Source organism: Manacus vitellinus, unplaced genomic scaffold (genome assembly GCF_001715985.3).
Source record: "Manacus vitellinus isolate BGI_N305 unplaced genomic scaffold, ASM171598v3 scaffold_2_pilon, whole genome shotgun sequence".
NCBI lineage: Eukaryota > Metazoa > Chordata > Aves > Passeriformes > Pipridae > Manacus > Manacus vitellinus.
The window spans coordinates 24,413,338-24,435,276 of NW_021940208.1; the positions used below are offsets into that span (position 1 = coordinate 24,413,338).

Below are 21,939 nucleotides of genomic sequence, written 5' to 3' on the forward strand. Positions count from 1 at the left end.
GAGAACATTTTTAAAATAAAAGAGATTTAGATAATATGTTAAGAAGAAATTCTTTAATGTGAGGGTGATGACGCTCTGGAACAGGCTGTCTATAGAAGCTGTGGATGCCCCACTCCTGGAAGTGTTCAAGGCCAGGCTGATGGGGTCCTGGGTGACATAATCTAGTGGGTGGCATCACTGCCTGCGGGGGGGAAGGTGGAACAACATGATCTTTAAGGTCCCTTCCAACCCACGTCTTTCTGTGATTTTAGGATACACGTATTTCCCATTTAAGGATATTCCAATCTGGGACTTCCAATTCAAAAATTTTGACAAGAATATAAGGCACAGAGGCCTTTCCTAGGTATTTGCTTTCAGGTTTGCAATGCATTCTAACTTTAAGAAAAAAAACATGCAGATATGACTTTCTATAACCACATTAGTAATCCACCATACACAAAGTCCTTTGCTTGTAAACACCTGTTTTCAAGTTTTACCTCTAGGTGGTGGTCCCTGAATGGGTTTCTGTTTACTGTTGTTCAGAAGAAAATTTAATGCTGCCTCTAGGCTGTTACTGTTATCCATAAGTGCCTGCCTTGCTGCTTCTTTGCTGAAGCCCATTTCTGTTATGTGTTTTAGAGCTTTTTCATCAACCTGAAATAAAAGGTACACACACAACTAATAAATACAACAAAGATTCTATAAACCCACCAGATTTTACATTATTTTTTCTTTAATTTTTACTTGAAACACTATTTCTCATTTAATTGATGATAAATATTTCAGTTTTGTATAAAATCTTCACGTACAATCTCTCTTAGGTCCAAACAATCAGCTAATAAAGGTTTGGGGTTTTTTAATATTATTATTATGATTTTTAATTCATTAGTTTTCAGTTCTACTATTATGTGCTGTCAAGTACAAATTCTCCTAGTCTAGATGAAAACTAAAAAGAATATCTCAAAATAATACTGGTATCAAAACGAGCTGTTTGGTCCTGTTCGAACCCTTTCACAACTTTTAGACAATACAAAACCCAGTTACACATTTCTTAAAACATGGAGAAAATAATTGGCTAAAGGTTTTGTAGAAGAAAGCAAAGAAGTACAAACAATTCATTTCTTCAGAAATGCAGGTTTTGTTATTCTAAACTGTATAGAGTACAATGACGAAAAGGCAAAGCAGGAATCACAAAGCGTCAAATATAGAAAACAGCCTGACATCTGCTTTAAAGCACTCTGGTGAAAACTGCCTCTTCCAGTGCAGACAGACTTACATGCAACAAACACAAAATGGGACTAGGCCCTCTGTCCTTCCTTATCCCATACCCAACCAAAATGACACCAGTTACGCATCTACTGGAACAGCTGCAACCAAATACATTCTTAATTGGAATCCCATGAATATAACACTGTGTCTGCAAGTTCCAAAATAGGCATATTATGACCCTTCATAAAAACAACCTTCAAACCTAGTGGAATCTAACCTTTAGATACACATTTAAAGTTTCCTGGATAACTTTTTTACCCTCAAATCACACTGAAGCTCCTAACTATCTTGGTAAAGTACAAAAACACCTTAAGTATTCTAAATAGACTTCAAAATTATTGGAAGTCATTATTCCTTGAGGTATTTTGATTTTATTTTTGTTATATTTGTTTTTTGGTTTTGAGTAGTGAGCATTTAAGGTTCCATTTAAGTCTTCCACCTTACCAATTCTCGGTAGACACCTTCATTCTTCCCCTCAGGTTTTGCTATCTTCTCTTTCTGGAACAGTTCCCTGTTTCGATTCCCTCCAGCACTCACACTGAGATTACTTCTGCTACTACCACCGCCTCCTCCGAACGTCTTGGTCTTCAGATAAGCACAAAACAAAATTTCAGCAAACAGAACTTACAAAAATAAGCCTCAATATTAGCTAGTAGAAAAAGTGCAGTAAATTTGTTGCAGTGATATTTTTTTATGATTATGCTTTCCATCAACAAATAAAGCACTAATTTACACACACACAAAAAGATTAATTTATTAGATAGGTCTTTCCTTCTCTGTGCCCAAAGGAGGTTGTTAAAAGAGTATATAATTCTAGTTTTTATGACTTACAAAGCAGATTTCAAAAATAAACTAAAAGGAAAACCAAAGGAGGACAAAAACCTGACACATTAGAACTAAAATTCCTAGCTATTCTTTCAGACCGAGTGCAGGGAATCACCAGTTTTTGAGAATTGAAAAAACACATCAAAATTGATAACCTGCATTAATTACTTAAATCTTATTAGCTAAATTGTAAACCCCACATTTTTTAATAGTGGTATCAAAAACATATCTTCAATAAAACATTATGATACATTTATTGGCATTATTAAAAGAACATAGCCATGAATCCAAAATGACTCTCTGATTCTTTGTAAAGATACGGGAGTAGAATTATAAGCAGGCAAATATCAGAAAGCATTTGTCATTTAATACTTAAAATAACAAGAAAAGATCAATTACGGTAAGTAAAACGGTGTAACACATGCATTCTAACCTCCTTGCTCTTTGCTACTTCTGCAATAGCAGCTGTTCTCTGCTTTTCAAATTCATCATTGTCCACAACAGTTTTTACAGCATTTGTCATTTGCAGAGTCTTTCTGCGATCAAGGTCTCTGCTATCCACTTGCACATGAGACGCGCATTTCTGAAAATGCAAAAGAATTTTTTAATTAACTCTTCTGCCTACTGTCATTTAAAAAAGACCAAAGTATTATTGCATTAGATTAGCACAACTTAAGCTAAAGAATATGATCACAAAAATGTACACCTAGGACATCTAGATCTGTTTTTCCTAAAAGCATACTCCTCTGGTCCACTAGAAAGGCCAAAAAAAGACTTTTACATTTTAAGCTTAGTTCACAACGTGGCTGGTAAGATTACTGGAAGTACCTCTGGCATTCAAGAAGGGACTACGTTAGTGCCTACGTGATCTGACTGGCACAATCAAAGGCTCCACATATGAAATAAAATTAAGTTTGACATTGAGAGGAAAAATGTCAAATAGAAACTGATGCCACAAAGTGATAGGATTAACACAATTTTTTTTTAAACAAGCACATTTTTTATATCCAAGTCATCATGATCTAAGGTGTTTTGATAGCCTTTATCTAACTGGAACCAGGTACCCTAGATATCATAATACAGGTTTCTTTCATGAAATGACAAAGAGAAGTACGCTATACCTGCCCAAAAGGTACAAAAGGAGGAGGACCGCCTTCTGTTCCAATGTTACTCCTATTGTGTTTCGCCAAACTCTGTAAAAGAACACTGATGATTAATAAATTGCAAACAGAAAAGAGATTATATGTTAAATGTCTATTTCAGAAAGAATAGGAAATTTGCAAGATGGACATTTTAAGCAGAAAAAAATAATGATATTCTTAAAATCCTGGGGTACTTAAGAAGAAGGTTCAATGAGGAGCAGAGAAAAGAAGAAAATTATGGAATTCTGCATAATCATTAAGGCAACATATAGAGCAAATATAGAAAATTCAGTTATATACCAAAACCTACACTAGCAGAACAAAGCAGTACACAAATAGGCAGTAGATGTTTCTTTACATAGTGCCCAGTAAATCTGCTGTCACTGCAGATTGTAAAGACACACAGATTCAGCATGTTTAAAAAAGGATTGGACCAATTCAGCCTAAAGAAGGTAAGGTTCACAGACATCTTATCAATTTACACAAACAACTGAAAGGGGAATGTAAAGAGAATGGAGCCAGGCCCTTTTCAGTGGTGCCCAGTGAGACAAAAAGACAATGGGCAGAAACTGAAACACAGAGGGTCCCTCTGAACATCAGAAACCACTATTTTTACTGAGGGTGACTGGGCACTAGCACAGGTTGGCACAGGTTGCCCAGGGAGGTTGTGGAGTCCCCATCCTTGGAAATACTCAAAAGCTGCCAGAACACTGTTCTGGACAACTGGCTTTAGATGGCCCTGATGGAACCAGATGACCTCCAGGCTCAACCATTCTGTGAAATTCATGATCCCATGCATAAGCAAACACAGAAAAGATAAGTCAGAATTGTATCCCCTGATAAAACATAAAAGAGAAATTCTGGATGCTAAGGCTTCATAAGAGCTCAGGCTGTGCTCTCCCTAAAAAACATCTTTTTGCCACTGCTGGAAACAAAATACTGTGCTACCAGGAAATTTCCCCAATAACCTTATAAAAAGTATGGTATATAGGCTAAATTGATTAGAAGGTCTTTGGATCACAAAGACCATAACAATTACTGATACACACTATTGATAGAACAAGTGCTCTAAACTCTTCGGTTTATCGATGACCTAGGCCTGAAAACATAGCATTCTCCAATAATACAATTACTTGTTAACAACAACAGCCAAAAGATGGATTATTATGAACTATCTGTTCATAAATTGATAAAGTTTTTCTCATTCTCTACAAATTACAAAAACAGCAATAACCTGGAAGAGAAAGAAATTCACTGTAACTGACATTTGGTTATGTGTTAATTATTGTGTATTACACAGAAATATTTGGTTTCAGAAGTGGAAGAAGGGAAGAACAGGTCTTTAATGCTGTTAAAATGCTCCAAAATTGCATTTCATATAATGCATCTGTTTTATCATCTTCATTTTATATTATCTTTTTTCCCTCACTGGACAGTCATGCATGATTACATACATCATTTACTACTCCCGATTGGCAGAGACAGTATTATTTACTTAAGACTATATATGATATTTACCTATATACTTATTACACTTATGTAAAATTGATTTAAATACATCATGTGAGAACTGTAGTATAAACGTGAACATCCTTTAAGCCACTATATTATCAGAAAATGTTTTAAACTAAGTAATGGATCAATTTAGCTAATACATACCGAAATTAAAACTTTTGGTCCACTCCTTTCAAGTTAACTACTTTTACTGAGGAGCCAAAGACCGTTTTCTAAATCATTTATGGTTATTAAGTCCTTTCAAGGCTGAAAAAAAATAATAATCCTTTTCTTCATGCCTTGGAGCAAAAAAACACTGATAAAGTATTTGATAAATTATTCAAAACAAAGCACTTAGTGCAGAAATCATAAAATTTTTCTGCTTTAGATTCAATCAGTTCCCTTAAAGTGCTGCCTTAGAATTATGAGCTAACCAAAGGCTGATCACTGTAGCATGCTCATACCTTTCTGTATCTATTAACTGAAGCAGCACAGTACAACAGTGATTTCACGGCCAAGCCGCTTCACTTCCCCAAGGAAGGCACTCTAGGTCCAGTAAATCCTACACTTATTCTGGTTTTTATTTGTTTGCTTTGTTTGTTTGTACCTAGAGAAATGTAAGCAGTTTTGGAATGAACTCCCACGCTGAATCAATTTATAATAAAAAAAATATTAAGTGCTAGTCTAAGAACTAAAGCATGTCCTACAATCAGGAAGAACATGCTGAAATTTAAGGTTAAATTTTTCTTTCCCATAGAAGAAAATGACTGTTCTAATCTACCGCTCACACATGCAATTGGGTAAATAGCAAAAAAGCACTTAAAACTGATTGCCTATTTATTACATTTAGCTACATGGATTTTGAATCGTAACAATTTATTGCATAAAGCTGTAATGAAAGAATTGTAATGTTCTAATGGTAAACAAGAGCCCTGACACTTTCTTCCCAGGTAGTACTGTCTGCTGAGAAGTGAGAGCAGCTGCTTTGGAAATGACATTTTGTATTGCATCAAATACAAAGCAACTTGACAACAGTATTTTTTTAACTTACAATTAAATATGCTCATAGCACAGCAGTAACTATCATTTACAATAAACTTTGTTACAAATACACTTAGTATGCTTCTTTTATCCTTTTTGCTGTATTTGCATTGTGATATTAAAAACCTATTTCCTAGGGAACCTCTTAAGAAACAAAGGTTTTACAATATGAGACTGAACTAGATATTATGTTCTACTGTACCCTCACACTTCTTTCTAGTATGAATTTTGATGTATACATAAAACTACTCCCTTTTCCCATAAGGTAACCTCAATATTTAGCCTCACCTTCACCAAAACAGAAGACTCATTAAGTATAGTAGAGAACTTTACTTTTAAATAATTTGTAATTCAACAGATTCTATGTTTTAAAAATATAAGAGCCTATCAAACACTCTCACCAATCATCTCAGCAAAATTTGCTTCAGACTCCGCTTACATATTGTCTGATATTTTGATTAATGGCAATAGGAAGTACTGTTTTTTCATAAGAAGGGTAACAGCAATATCTCGCAGATACTGACTCTTCATATTTGAAACACCAGTCACCACCAGAACATAAGAAACTCCACGAAGCAACAGTTATTTGGAACTGTATTTTCACCTAAAGATGTCCAGACACTTTACCTTGCATTTCCAAACAGTCTAGAAAAAAAGATCTCACAGTAACAGTCTCATTTCCTCCTTCCTTATTTATATACTGTTACTTAAATACTGACGCTTGAAAAAAATTGAAATTTGCAGACAAGAATTTAACTTATGATAAAATTGAATGCTACAAGGAATAGCAAATTTATTCCTCATTCTGTGTGATAATACTACATTCATTCCACATATGCTATATTTGCTGCGTGTGTCTCTCATTACTAAAACTTGATTCCTCCTGAAAGCAATTTGAATGGTCTGAATGGAACAAAACAGTAATGAACTGTAACAACTAGAAGCTGACAGGCAGGTGCAAGGGCAGTAACTTAAACTGGTTAAACAACTTTAATTCTAAAGTTTCAGAATGTTATTTGGCTTAGTAGTACTAACGTTACCTCTTATTTCATCATCTACACGAGAAGCCAAATTAACATATCTCAGACACTCTAGTAGCAAGAAAATAAAAAACTGGCTTCAAAACCAAAAAACTGGCTTAAAAACAAGTCATTTTAAATAGTCCCCCAAATAAAAGTTTTCTGTCTTTTTATGCAAACACAATTCAGCATTTTATTTATGCTTCAGTGGCAAGATTAGAGTGGCAATGTCCTTTGTCACCTCTCAGGTATTTTAGCAATCATGTTTATTTGTCCACTGTTTTCTCCTGCAAAGCTTTCTGAATAGGAGAGAAATATTGAATTAATGGGGAAATAGTTATCATGTAGCATCTGGTTTCTACAGACTTATTTGAGCCCTATCTGTCTAGCTGTCAGTCTGGATATAGAACTGGAACTACAATTTCCAGTGGTCATGGTTCACCTGTCCAAATTGATTTGTTGTCACCTAGAGCTTTTGACATTGGCCACATGTGCTGTGAGCTGGTCAACAAGAAAAAGAAAATGATACTCGGGCAAACTCCAAGATGGAACGAGAGAGCTGAGGGGATACCAACAGGCAATAGTTACCTTTCTATATCTTACCAGAGCAAAAGAGTGACAGCTACCACTCAGTTAAACATATCACATAAAGCCAACAGAACTGGCTCACAACAAGTGCTAAAAGGTGTAGTCAGCAGCACACCAATGGTTATTAAATGGTTTGCTTTCTTGCAAACACAACATGTTCCAAGTTATTTCTTGATATTTATTTCAAAAACAAAATAATAATTATGAAGTAAGAATTATTTGTTGAAGTCCAGATAGAAGAAATATGAAAACAGACTGTTAATCACCAAGAAAGTCAACCAATTCTATTGACCCTTGTCTTACAAATTAGATGGCATTCTTAAGAATTCATATTAGCTCTATGTGTCTCCCTTCTGTCCCCATCAATATTAAAACTCACAAGACTTTATGTTAAATAAGAAAAAAATTATAAACTGGGATACTTCTGCTGTTGGCCCTAGAACTTCTTTTAAAACCAGGAATAGTTTTTTTTAAAAAAAAACAAACCAACAATAAAAATCAACCAACCAAACTATTTTCAACTATAAAAGCACAAAGAGGATGCCAAACAGAATCTATGACAATGGACACTGTGTAACTCAAACATTCAAATAAGTTTTGGTTCAGTTTGATGAAATCTAAGAAGTGCAACCAAACACCAAAGAAGGTTACTTGCAACAAAAATGACTGAGCCCCACTTAACATCAGCAACAAATAAAGAAGTGCTTCATACAGAAATGACCATCTTGTTCATAAGCAGCTACTCCATTTCATCCATCAGAGATGTGGATGCAAACATACAGAGATGAGTGTGGTAGCAGTAGCGATAACTGATCTGGCAGGTATTTGGGACCAAGGGTAGTAGGGTCACAACTTCCTGCCCTAAGAACTTCCACTCATTTGTGAGAAAATGTATGAAAAAGTATTCCTGCAGCCACTTTTGTTCTATTGGGACAGACACCAGAGTAAAGGATTTATGGCTTGTTGAAAGAATTTAAAACTTCCAATTTGTCTTTGTAACCACAAATTTATCTAAAGTACTGATGAAATCTGCAATACAGAGTTCGTATTAAAGGTTACCAACTTCAGTGCTTTCTGTACACTTATTCCACTATTTTTACCTCAAAAATACACAGTCTGAAGATGGTAATTGTAAAAGGCAGCATTCTATAATATTTTGGAACCAAACACATTGTTTAGGAAAGCAATCAGCCATGACTGTACCAAAATAAATTTAAGATATTTGATTAACATTTTCAATCCCTGCAGAATACAGAAAGGAATCAGTTCCCATGCAAAGATTGCTTTTAATTTCTTAATTTGCAACATTATACATAAGACCTACTTACATATATCTGTCTGCAGCCCTAAAACTATTTCGACAGTACACTCCTAAAAGCTTATCATAAAAAAAGTTCACAGTCAACACAATAAGCTTGATGTCATGAAATGTAATATGCATTCTGTAAAACAAGTATTTGCAGTGGTGTTACCTCACCCTTTGTAATTCCCACTTTTCTATAAGATGCTCCACTTCGCCTCCAAGAACTGCTGTGTTACTGTCATCCAGCAGCAAGAACCCATTTCTCACTTCAACAATTCCCGAAAGCTTAATTTTTGTTCCAGGTGGAGTGTTCAGGCTAGAGATAGAAACAAAGCCAAATATTTCAAATACATTTATTAATATTCTCCCACAAAGAAACATTTAAAAATATTTCTATTATACTTCCAACATTTCATATGCCATAATAAAAAATTAACATCAAAAACCTTTGCAATAATTCCTTGAGTATACACAGTACTTTTCAACAGCTTTATTGGAACACTTCCAACTCATTACACAAAAACGCTATACTGCAAATTAGACTCTAACAGAGATGAATGTTTGCAAATTGTCTGCTTGGTTAAAACCCAATTTCACAATACCAAACTAAGGATGTGATTTGTTTAGACTAAGAGAAGATAGTCTTAGACAACTGACTTTAAGATAAGTTCCTCATCCTAGTATGTATTTATAATTAATAGAGGATCTCCAGATGGTTAATCACCTCATTTTTTTTTTAAACATTTAACTTAGGAGAAAACAAAGAGTGGTTAGAAAGGAAGCTTTCTATATGTTACCAACAGCCAGGACTGTACTAGAATAAAAATAAAAAGCATGCAACTCATAGTGCTTCTTCTCTCATTACTCTGCAATTTAAAAACATTATGAATACTTTCTGTCATCAGCTCCCACAAGGAGGTACCTTATCTTCTCATGTGAATCTACCCTATGAAAAGCAATGGCAGAAGTGTAAAAGAATCATGCATCTCCAACTCATAACTGGAAGATATGACAAGCAGAACAATCGAAAGACTGCTCATTCTTATGAGAAATAGGACACAGCCACTTATAACTTTTCAACTGAGAGGCAATAATATCTTTAAAATATGCTGAAGCTACTGTTGCAATCACAGGTCCATACTACATAGTGAGGCACACTCACAATGCAGTCAGCCAGTTACAGCACCAGGGGCATTTAACCTTAGCAATGTTAGCAGGTTTTCTGTATTGTGTAGATAAAAGCAAAGAAAATGAGATCAAACAAACGAACATGCCAGAAATACAGAAAAAAATTAAAATTATGCATGGGGAGAGGGGTAAAAGAAAACCATAGTCATTAAAAACCTACAATTTAAAATAAAATATGATTTTTATTTATTAATTTAAAGAAACACTATGTACTGAAAAAGTACATTATTCCAGGATAATAGTCCAGTTTCAAACCTGAAACAACTACATGTAACAGAAATTGAATTTTCATATGTTACACAAAAAGAAGAGCTCACAACATTACTAGAGTGATGAGTTTGCTAACATTTTTCAAATTTTACCAAAAAGCTTTCAAATGATGTCTTGTACTGTGTGTTCAATTAAATATTTTGTGATCTAGAATCTACTTACACAAGAGTCTGTTTGCCTTCCTTTACTGCTCTCTTTATATTCGCATTGGAATATGACATTCCAAGTTCTGCTGGCTCAAGCTAAAATTAAAATATCATTAAATGTTCTGACAGCACCACTCTAAACTGCAAGCTGGCTCCTGCTCAGAAGGAGCAGTTTAACGGTAACAGATGACATTCAAAAATTAAGTGTGTATATATATATATACATATATATAACTGTTGCAGCTAGCAGAAAAAGACAGAGGAAGATTTTTGTTTTTAATCCAAGTAATCTGAACTAAAGAAGTGCAGAGCACATTATGACTCTAGAGATTAAACACTAGAGATCATTTTTAGCATCTCCATAACTGAACACACAAAAAATCCCCATGTTCAACAGTAATTAGCTCTCTTACCCTTCACTTTTAACTGAAGAAATATTCAAGTTAAAGGCCTGCCCACAGTTAAGCAGCACTAGTTGCATTAGCTTAGGTGTGTCAGACCTGTGACACTCCTGCTACAAAGGTCAGACAAAAGATGTGCTACTATTAAAAACTGGGAATTTGGCTCAAGTTTACATACACCCAAAATGTTGTGTGCTGTGAAACTACGACTCAGTAGATGGCTGCAAAAATCCCCTTTCTTCCATTACGTACTTCAGCATAAACGGTACTGTAAATTACTTTCAGATCTACTTTTGCATGCTGAATTTAAGTTTCTCCTTTATATTCAAAATCCAAGAAGGAAGTTTTGTCAAGCGATTCTTTTCATATATTATTAAGGACACTTCCATTACTTTAAGGACATTTAAGTATTGAGCAAAACTTGGACGAGAAAGTTGGTTCACCTTATTTTTGACATGCTACTGTATTCTATAGCTGTGCAGCTTGTGTGTCCATCCGTCATCTGTAAACGTAACATTCTGGGAGCAGCCTGAGATTCTTCGTTATCCTTTGGTGCAGCAACATTGCGAATTTTCTGTATTTGCAGAACACATGGCCCTTCTAGCTAGATATGTGAAACAGAGAAGACAAGACTGTTAACACTGTTAAGCAAACGCTGTAATATCTAGACACACTAACAGATGCCCCCAGGCAAAGAAAAGTGTAATTTTATCAGGCAGTCATGTTCAATTTCTATCACTCATGTACTGCACGTTCTAAAGCATGATAAAAATGGCTTTTTCAGAGAACAGTTGTCATGTTTCATACATCTGTGAAATATCAACTATGAAAAAATAGTGAATGAAAACAGTTGAGGAGGCAAACAAACAAAAACCACAAATACTGTCACTTCTAACATAGTAAACATAGAAAGAAAAAAGAAATTAATAAATAAAAGAATAGAAGCAAAGTAGCTTTACTATGATGACAACAAAAGGTCTGATGTAGCAATCACTCTCACTGGAAGGAGGTTTATTAAACATAGATCATTTTTAACTCGAACAACAAATCTGATCATCATTTTGAAAAAAAAAAAAAGGGAAAGGAAAAAGGCTGTAGGAAACCAAAATCCACAATCAAAAAATAATGAAACAGAAACTGGGAAGCATATGAGTAAACTTAAAAAGGAATTAAATTGCTGGCAACTTATGTTTTTAATTGCTTATCAATAATTTGTTGGTACTCAGAAAGCAACTCAGAAAGCAAAGAGTTCACAAATTAAATCCTTTCTGAATGCTTCTTCTGGAATCAATGTTTCCATTGTAATCTTAGTTCTCAAAAGAAAACCAGTAACACCTTAAATGTAACATAACTTAAATTATATATTATAACTTCATAGCCTTCTTTGCAGTTTTCTTCCATTAAAAATACTTAACATATATTTATGGTATATAGTCATCTAGATAGAAAGAGGAGGGTTCAGTTTTTCCAAATCCTATGCAAATGTGGCCATCTTGTGGTTAATGCTGGTAATGTTAACTTTTTTTAAATCCATACTATCCATACAATCCATTAATGAGTGAATGAAACATTTCTGTGTATTAATGACTGAAGTTGATAACCACCTATCATGGTCAAATACCCATGTTGTTTCATACTAGGACTCTATGCCAGCTTTTATGCAACTATTTGCCTGTTATGATAATACTTCAGAATAAACTTATTTTCTATGCAAGATGGAAATAACATATATTCTCAAGATACAGATAATATCGATCTGAGTCTTGGATGAGAGAAACAATAGTATCACATAACTTCTATTGTTGTTCCTGCCCCATAAATATTCTTCTTTATAAACACACAGCTCTGTAACAAAGTATTTGCATACACTGAAAGCTAAATAGCAGCACTGTTTAAGTCGTCAGATTTGCTTTACATTACTCAAAAAAAAGGAAACACTACAGTTAAGAAAGCAAGGATTCAGTACAGTATCTAATAGCCTGAGCTAAAATTTATAAATAGGAGTTCTTCTCAAATACAGGCTTTTTCTGTGCAATCATTACTTCTTTTCAAAACCTGAAGGATTATCACCCTCCAGCAAATGGTTTGCAAGTGTCTGGTTTGGCGTTTTTTTAGAATAATTTTCTAAGATCTATGATCAAAATAAACACAGTTGATCAACATAAGACCAAACTAAATTTTACTAGAAGTTCACATTAAAAATCCTTGATCTTTAACAATACTGACAGAAGTATGTAAATCGCTACTAACAAACAACATTTGTTTAAAAAAATTGTCTTTAATAAAGACAATTAAGGGCCATTTTTTATTTTCTGAGATGTTCTTTTCTACAAAATATAGATGCATTTGTGTGTGTACAGGTGCAAAAGGTTTTTTTCCATAAAAGGGTAGTTCTTATTTCACAGGTATTCTAAAGCACTAACCACCAGAGTTTTCCTTCATTTTTGTGCAGAGGTTTTGTATTTAAAGGAAACAAATGGCACAATTGCACCTTCCCCAGTTGAAGCTGAGAACTATGAAAAACCCAAGTGGTGATCTGAGCAGCTAAAACTAGATGAAAACATTTTAAAGCACGTAAGTAGATTCTCACATATAACCTCTATCAAAGCTCTGAGGAAATTACTCACACTTCAATCTTTAACTGACCACTTGAACTATGTAACGACAACAGAAACTGAGAAAACATTCTTTTTAAAGGAAATGGACAAATTATTAGGTACATTCTCAAGTGATGAATGAAAACTTGACAACTACCTTTAAAGAAATCCTATCATAATAAACAAAACTCTGAAAAAGCAGTACTATTAAGGTCATTTTGAATTTTTGAACTGAAATCATATTTCAACAATAGCACTAAATAAGGCAAACATTACCACATGTATAACCTTAATACCATGGAGAATTACATTTAACCAAATACATGTGGACTTTGGGAATATTACACAATTAAGCAACTGGGAAACGAACAGTGCAAAACCAAATGACATTAAAAGCAACTATTTTACTCATTTTCTGTATTTCAAATAAAGGATACTGAAGAGGACAAAAAAATATTAGAATTATAGCTATAAAAACCACTAAATCAAATTCATTTAGGTGGTAAAAAATTCTTGAAGCACTGAAGTATCTTCAAGAACATGTTATCCAGAAACCTAAACAGGTAAACAATCAGTTTCATAAAACATCATCTTGGTTTATTTTTTTCAAGTAATACCTGAAAAGAACATAGCTCCACATTATAAGAAATAAAGTTAATAAAACTTCTCCCATAAATTTAGTTTACTAAGTGATATGCTGCATGCACAAACTGCTGCCTAGCTAAAAACTATGATCCTGCAACAGACAATCTCTCAAGTGTGCTTTTCATACATGGCAATAACGTTCCTGCTGTTGTTCTTGTAGAAATCTGTGCTTATGGCACTTACCATTCCATTTAGACAATAGTGTTGACAGAAAAAACAAATGCAAACAGCTCTTAACAGCCTCTCTCATCAGTCTTGCTTTCTTAAAACAAATCCACCTTAACTTATGACTATTTGAATTTCAACAGTGAAGAAACATATTTCCCTAGAATTTTCACATCAGTGACACAGACTGTCTATATTTGGTAGTTGGGGATAATGAACTGAAGTGAGAACTACTGCTCGATTTAAAATAAAATTACTTCATTTATCGACTCTCTATATTGCATGTAAGGAACAAAACAGGAAGGGTATACTGAAGGGGACAAAGTTAATTTCTATCTAAACACACAACGTACATTAAAAATCTAGGACATCCAAGTTTCAAGCATAATACTCTAACACAAAATGTTACACCATCTAACACAGTTTATCCACATAACTTACAGGATACACAGTCACAGCAAAATTACATAAAGCGTATAGCTATAATCATGTACATCAGTATGCCAAGTAATACAGCACTAATATGTATCACTAAGCATCATAATCAAACTTTGCTTTTTTCCTGACCTGCTTTGTTGCCCTCGTAGAATAATGGAGAGGGAATATGAAATTCTAATACCACGTCAAAACCAAAGAGGCTAAATGACTTGTCAGTGATAAATGAAGGTGCTAGGATTGGTCACATTCTTACTTAAACATTTCAAAGTTGTGAAATAAAAAAGAAAGCGCCCTCTTTTTATGAAGCTTATATTCATATATATATATGAACATAATATATATACTATATAATACTATATAATATATACACAATAATATACTAAAACATTGGGTTCTTTGTATGTGAAATAATGACAAAACCAGACTAATACACCATAGAAGGGTGTCATCACACAGAAATCACAGAGCACAGAAAAGTGAAGTAGAAATATTGTGTACCTTTTCCACCTTTCCACCATTGATGTCACTGGGCAGGAATTTCTTGCCAATCGTTCTTAAATCTGTCTGAAATTAATATAGAAAACAAGAGAATATTAACCTAAAATATCCTGTTTCCAAAAAAATCATTGTAAAATAAGAAAAAGAAGGGTACATTTTCCATAATGACAACTATTCATTACAAAAATCCATTCCTTTAACCCTGTATGATGAAAAAAAAATTCAACAACTAAGAGTTTACAAAAGAAATCATTTTGCTTTTTAAACTATATTGTTTTAAGTACATTTTCAATGTTGATTAAAACACTTCAAACAGATGAAATGAAATGACTAAACATAACTATGATTAAACATAACTATGAGGTTTAATAGAGGTAAACACCTTTCTTTACTCTCCACCTGGCACTTAGAGAAAAGTGGTTTTAGTTTGTGACTTTTTACATGCACAAATCCTTCATAAAAGGTTGAGATGATTTTTGCAACTACACTTGGAGTAAAAGCTTATGTATTCTCATTAGATGCTTTTTAACTTAAATGTCTAATTATTTCTTTTGGAAGTGAGATAGACAGCTACATGACATTATTCTGCAACTGTGCAATGTGGCCACTGACAACATTAAACAAAAGAACTCATATGATCAAAAGAAAAAATCTCTGCCCTTTCCTCACCTAACAGTGTTTGGACAAGCACATCATTCAGGGTGATGTGAGCTAAAAGGGGCAGCATGTGAAAATAGGAAATAGAATAAAAATTAATGAAACTTTACAAATCACCTTTTTAGTGCATTGACATATGCTAAGAAAAAAATATAAGGCATAACAATGCAACCTACAACACCTGTGTTTTTTAAACTCCAGTGCTTGAAATAAGCTTGTTGTTTTAAATAGAGCATGCTGATGCAGACTGCAGTAGTGAAGCCGAAGAGCCTCCTTACTTATTATGATCAAAACCAACACTTCTAAAAGAAGATGGGCTAAATCTAATTACTAAAAGAACTTGGACACTAACTTGCCATTAATATATGTCAATGGACTACTGCTCTGACATCCTGATCTAGAACTGAGCAGGGTTGTATTTTAGTATATGAAACATTGTAGACAATTGGTTTATTCCGGTTTTCAGTGAGAAACACCCTACAAATAAAAAATTATCGTAGGAATGTTCTTTTAGTGTATTTACTGAGTATCTACAGAGTGGACAAATGAGCAACACACTTTCTGTTGCACAAGGCAGACAGTCTTAAGAAAGCACATTCAGTTTTCAGTCTGAGCCCACCTGAGGAAACTGATCTGTCAGTTATGTGTCTCTGAATAGCACACAGGGTCCTATAAACTGTTCCCACGTGTCCTATATCCATATCATAGAATCATCACAGAATGGTTTGGGTTGAAAGGAACCTTAAAGATCAGCTAGGTTCCAACTCCCCTGTTGTGGGCAGGGACACCTTCCACCAGACCAGATTGCTAAGAGCCCCATCCAACCCAGTCTTAAATACTTCCAGGGATGGGGCATCCACAACTTCTCTGGGAAACCTGTTCCAGTGCCTCACCACCCTCAGAGTAAAGAATTTCTTCCTAATATCTAATCTAAACCTACTTTCAGTCTGCAGACATTCCCTCTTGCTCTCTCACTAACTGTCCTTGCAAAAAGTCTCTCTCCATCCTTCTTGTAATTTCCCTTACAAGAAGGTACTGGAAGGCCACAACCAGGTGGCTCCAAAGCCTTCTCTTTTGCAGGCTGAACATTCTCAGCCCTCTGAGGCTTCTTTCATAGGAGAGGTTTGATCAGCTTAGTGGCACTTCTCTGTACTCGCACCAAGTGGTCGATGTCCTTCCTGTGCTGGGGACCCCAGAGCTGGATGCAGTACTCCAGGTGTGGTCTCATGAGAGTGGGGAAGAGGGGCAGAATCGCCTCCCTCAACCTGCTGTCACACTCCTTTTTATGCAGCTTAGGACACAATTGGCTTTCTGGGCTACAAGCACACACTGTGTCTCATGCTCAGCCTCTCATCCACAAGCAGCAGAGCTGCTTTTGATCTGTTCATCTGCCAGCTTGTATTGGTGTTGGGGGTTGCCCTGACCCCAGTGCAGCCCCTTGCACTTGGTCTTGTTAAACCTCATGTGATTCATGTAGGCCCACTTCTGGACCTTGTCCAGGTCTCTCTGGATGGCATCCCATCCTTCAGGTGTGTCAACCCCACCACTCTTCTTGGTGTCACCTGCAAATCTGCTGAGGGTACACTCAGTCTGTGTCATTAATGAAGATATTAAATAACACTGGCCCCAGTATGGACCCCTAAGGGACACCACTTGTCACTGATGTCCATCTGAGTCACTGACCAATACCCTCTTGATGTGACTGTCCAATCAATGTCTTATGCATTTAACAGTCCACTCATCAAATCCATCTCTCTCCAATTTGCAGAGAAGGATGTTCTGAGTGACTGTGTCAAAGGCTTTACAGAAGTCCAGATAGATGACTTCAGTATCCCTTCCCTTGTTCACTGATGCAGTCACTCCCTCACAGAAGGACACTGGGATGGTCAGGCAGGACTTGCCCTTGGTAAAGTCTCCAAAAATGTGCTTTGCAATCAGAGCAGCAGGAAGGGGACACAACTTTTACAAATTCTCTGTAAGATCTTACACAAAATAAAAACATTTGAAGGACTGAAGGTACATTTACGTTGATTTCATACTTATTTAACCAATTCATACACACACACAAAAAAAAAAGGTAAAAAAGTTCATATGGCTTCTTGATTTCTTCTGCCCAAAACATGGCTCTAGCAGTCAAGGAAGGATTTGTCAATTTTTTAAGAAGTCAAATATAAATTCACTGTTATCCTGTCATTAAAGACACACTGCTATTCCCCACGTACTCAACAGACAAGTTAATCTTCTGGGCATAAAAACAACCCACTTAATGACAAAAACAGTGATAAAGAATTAAATTGGGCTTTGGAGTGCTTGTGTTAACATTTTTATTATCTATCAACAAGCCAGAAATAACAAAACAGTCACAAATGATCATGTCAGTACTTGTTCCAGTACATTATTACATGCAGGGTAATACCCAGCAATTTGGAAGTATTTATTTAGGTTTTTTATAAAGCAGCAATGCATTCTCATATATACAGGCATGCTAATACAGTCCAGAAACCAAATGCTTACCCTCTGCATGTTTTGCATTACATTCTTTGCACCTTTGCATTATAATTTTGCTTTAATTCTTTTCCAATTCCTTATATGAATTGGTGCCTGCATACATGTGAGTGATTGAACATATGCTTTAAAGAATAAATGAAAGGAGCAGAGGGGACATTTTCAGACTATTACCTTAAACCAACTGGTGATTGAATCTTGAGGATGGACAAAATAATCCCCTCTCACACAATTTCATTAAGAAAGAACACTTGTCTCTTAAGCACTCTATTACATTGATTTTTTCCCCTTGAAACTACAGTTATTACAAAGCACAAAGTTTACATTAAACCATATATAGTGCATTTAAGCTTTAAAACATCTAAGTATGGATTTGATAAAATACATAAAAACAAATAACAAATACACAGATTAAGAAAGGCAGCAGACTTACTAATTTTTACCAACATTGTATATACTAAAATTCTGAAAAATAGGAATTCACATGCACATTTTTCTCACATACTTAAAAGTATTATGGTTTATTGCTTCGAAGATGTTTCTCTATCTTGTATATTCCTGTGTTAATCTAGTGGCAGGAATAATGACTACTAATCCATATTCCTACAGTAAAGCAAGAAACCTGTTGATAGTTAAATATGTATTCAACAGGATGTACAGTTTGAATGTGCTTTAAGGAGTATCTTGTCCAGAAGTTAAACTAAGTAAGGATGTTTTATTCATCCCAACAAACATATTTTGTACTATAATTTCATACTCAAGTCAATACATAGCATTTCCAATCATATTACAGCTTGTACTTTGACTTTAGTTTTACATTTTATAAAACAAAAAATATTCTCCTACTGCAAAATCCGTTAATATTTCTCCTACAGGTTTCAGACTTTGGAAATAAAACTCACAATTCATACAGGCAAGGAGAAAGATAGGTACTCGTACTTTGTCCTTTACATAAATCACACAGAAAACAGTACGCTTAATTAGACAAACAAACCTATACTTAAGTCATTAGTTATATCATTTTTAGCATGATTTGTCAGAAAAAAACTTTCACTATCATAACTTACATTAAGGGCAACTAGGATTATATCATTTGTATTAACTTTTTCAGATGAACTTATGCAAGCTTCAATTCCTTCATCTGAAAGATACCTGTGAAAGAAAAAAAAATTAAAATATCACAAAATGTATCAATTAGACAAACATTTTTTCTGTACATGAGATTGTCTTTAGTTCCTATCTTTTCTGTTGGTGAAGCATAGATGTAATAATACTTGGAAAATAACTTTATGTAATCAGTTTCCTTACACTGAGATGAGGCTAAGACAGACTTCTCCTCTTCCATAATTTCTAAATAAAAGAATTTTTTTTTAAATGCAAACAAGAAAAACAAGTTCTACTTACAAAGTAACAACAGCCATCCCGAATAGGGTAACACTAAGCTCCCCATGCCCATCCTGCCAAATTATAGGAACCTGGTTTCAAAATCAACCATTTGACCTTTACTTGACAAGTGGCATACTTTCACTCATGCATTGCAAGGGGAAAAAAAGCAAAACAAACAAACAAAAACAAAAAAACACCCCCACCAACTCCCAAGCCACTCGAAACACAATCATATCTATTTCTAAAGCCCAAGATTGTAGGGTTAATCCTTCAAGGGCTGGGACACACAACACTGTGCCATTAAAATGTATTTTGCTTGCCTGGGCTACAAAGAAACTGATAAAAATGAAAGTGCATTCCAGTGTATGAATAGCTAAATATAGTGAAAAAGATGAAATAAAAATACAAATCTCCTTCACGACCACATTTGGAAAGGCTATTTGTGAGCCTGATGGTGGTAGTTCAGAATCAGTATCTTTCTGCAAAAATTCTGTAACTATAAATTTTTCATCTGAAAAGTAATTTCTGAATTGATTACCTGAATCCATTTTAAAGGGTTGACCTATTCTAACCTCCAAAAAAAACACTTTAAAAAAGGATAATTTTAACCTGAGTGGTCAGAAATTGTGACATTTGTTGTTCGTTTAGCCTTATATATTCTATTTGCAGTCCCAGTTTTCATTTTTATGTAGCTGGCAACCTGCCTTCTCTGCACAGCTCTTCATTTTATTTAACAACATCACAGCAACCACTAAATAGTTGATATTTGCTAGATACTCAGTCTGAAACACAGTACTTCCTCAAATAACATTTAAATAACTACCTACCAAGAAAACACCATTTCCCAAATAGTAAAAGAATTATTTAAAAAACAAAGAGTAATATACATTAGGAAATACTAAAAATAAATATTCGTGGGTGCTTCAAGAAGTACTTCTTTTTAAAGAAAATAACATAAACAAGGCAAAACACTTGAAGGAAAGTATACTTTACAGATCTTTTTGATTCTAGCCCAGGTGACTTTAACATCACCACCTCAAGTCTTCCCAGTGTTCCCAGGCTAATTAATGATCACAGTTGTGCTGTAACCCAGACACTTGATGGGATATAACTGGTCAAATTGGACACTGGTATCTAGCAAATCCCAAGTCACTAGCCACCATCACCAAAAAGAAAAGAAAAAAAAAAAACAACTCAGATGAACTGAATGGCAAGAAAATGCATTTATAAAAGCATAAGAAGAAACACTTCTATTTTTTATATAAAAGGCAGATGCCTGAGAGTAATAAAGTGGTGAGACTTGGTAGCTTGCATGGGAATACAGGATTTCCCAGCTGAGCAACTCTGAGCTCAAGTACTAGGATCTATGCAGATTTATCCAACTACTGTGAATTAACAGATCTCATTAGCTGGAGTCAGAAGGTAAAGTAGAACAGCATTCCCACTCTGTGCCAGGAAACAGATACAACCAACAGACACTATCCTGCTCTTGAGGCTTCAACTGTGGCTTAATTACACCAACAGACTTCCTAGAAAGAGCAATATCATAAACTCTATATGTTTACCTTCTGTCATCTTCAGCATAAAACTGAGCATAAGTTTAATAGCAGGGGTTATGGGGAGTACAAAATCCATAAGCTGAGTTTTAGACTGTTGGGTAAGTTGTGGAAGATTTCCTCCTCTTCTGCTCCAAATGCAAATGAAGTCATTCTTCATTCTACTGAAGTTAGCAGAACTGTGCTTCTCTTACAGAGTTACTTAGCCTAGTACTTTGACATAAGCATTATCATTTTCCAGCAAATAAAAATGCTTTTAAAGAATGAATAGACAAGAATCTGACCTAGAATTAAACTTTATATAGGACAAGATAAATTCTGCTATTACAAAATTCACTGCTGAGTCATGTTTTACTTTCTAACCTCAAAATGAAGACTGACTCACAGCTGTCAAAATCCCACTCTGCTCAAGAAAAAATTTTCAGTTTATAACTTCTTATATATAAATCTATATATAAATTTTCTGTTTAGTTTGTCTCATTACTTTGGAAAGTTTCTGAGACACAAGGATAAAGAGAAACTCACTGGAGAAGACCAGTAGTTTTTGACTTGTGCTAACTTAAGCAATAACACTTAGCAAAAACATTGCCCACCTGACCAAAATCTCTGCCAACCTCACTGAGGCACCAATCATGAAATACTGTTGGTGACATCTGTTAGTTTGATTTAAGCAAACATCAAAGCTCTTCAGCAAAAAAACTGATTTACTTAGTTATTAAAAGTTTTCAAAAAAGCAAAATCTGTGAACATGTAGGGGGAATATTTTATAGTTTGAGGTTGGTTGGTTTGGTTTTTAAAGATGCTTATCACATGAAAGCATAAAATAC

General features: G+C 34.7%; 1 protein-coding gene across 2 annotated transcripts in view; it reads right to left on the minus strand.

Moving 5' to 3' along the window:
- TDRD3 (tudor domain containing 3) overlaps positions 1–21,939 on the minus strand; it is an 88,141-nt gene that overhangs the window by 37,310 nt on the left and 28,892 nt on the right. Inside the window, exons 2-9 of one of the 2 annotated variants that reach the window (XM_008934586.3) lie at positions 19,238–19,322; positions 15,009–15,074; positions 11,109–11,269; positions 8,835–8,976; positions 3,195–3,266; positions 2,507–2,656; positions 1,693–1,833; positions 477–633 (exon numbers count right to left, since the gene is read on the minus strand). In XM_008934586.3, coding sequence (XP_008932834.1) covers positions 477–633; positions 1,693–1,833; positions 2,507–2,656; positions 3,195–3,266; positions 8,835–8,976; positions 11,109–11,182 — 736 coding nt within the window. In that variant the 5' untranslated portion in view covers positions 11,183–11,269; positions 15,009–15,074; positions 19,238–19,322. Of the gene's footprint in view, positions 1–476; positions 634–1,692; positions 1,834–2,506; positions 2,657–3,194; positions 3,267–8,834; positions 8,977–11,108; positions 11,270–15,008; positions 15,075–19,237; positions 19,323–21,939 lie in introns of those variants that run through there. The other variant, XM_018071283.2, reaches the window with a different exon arrangement.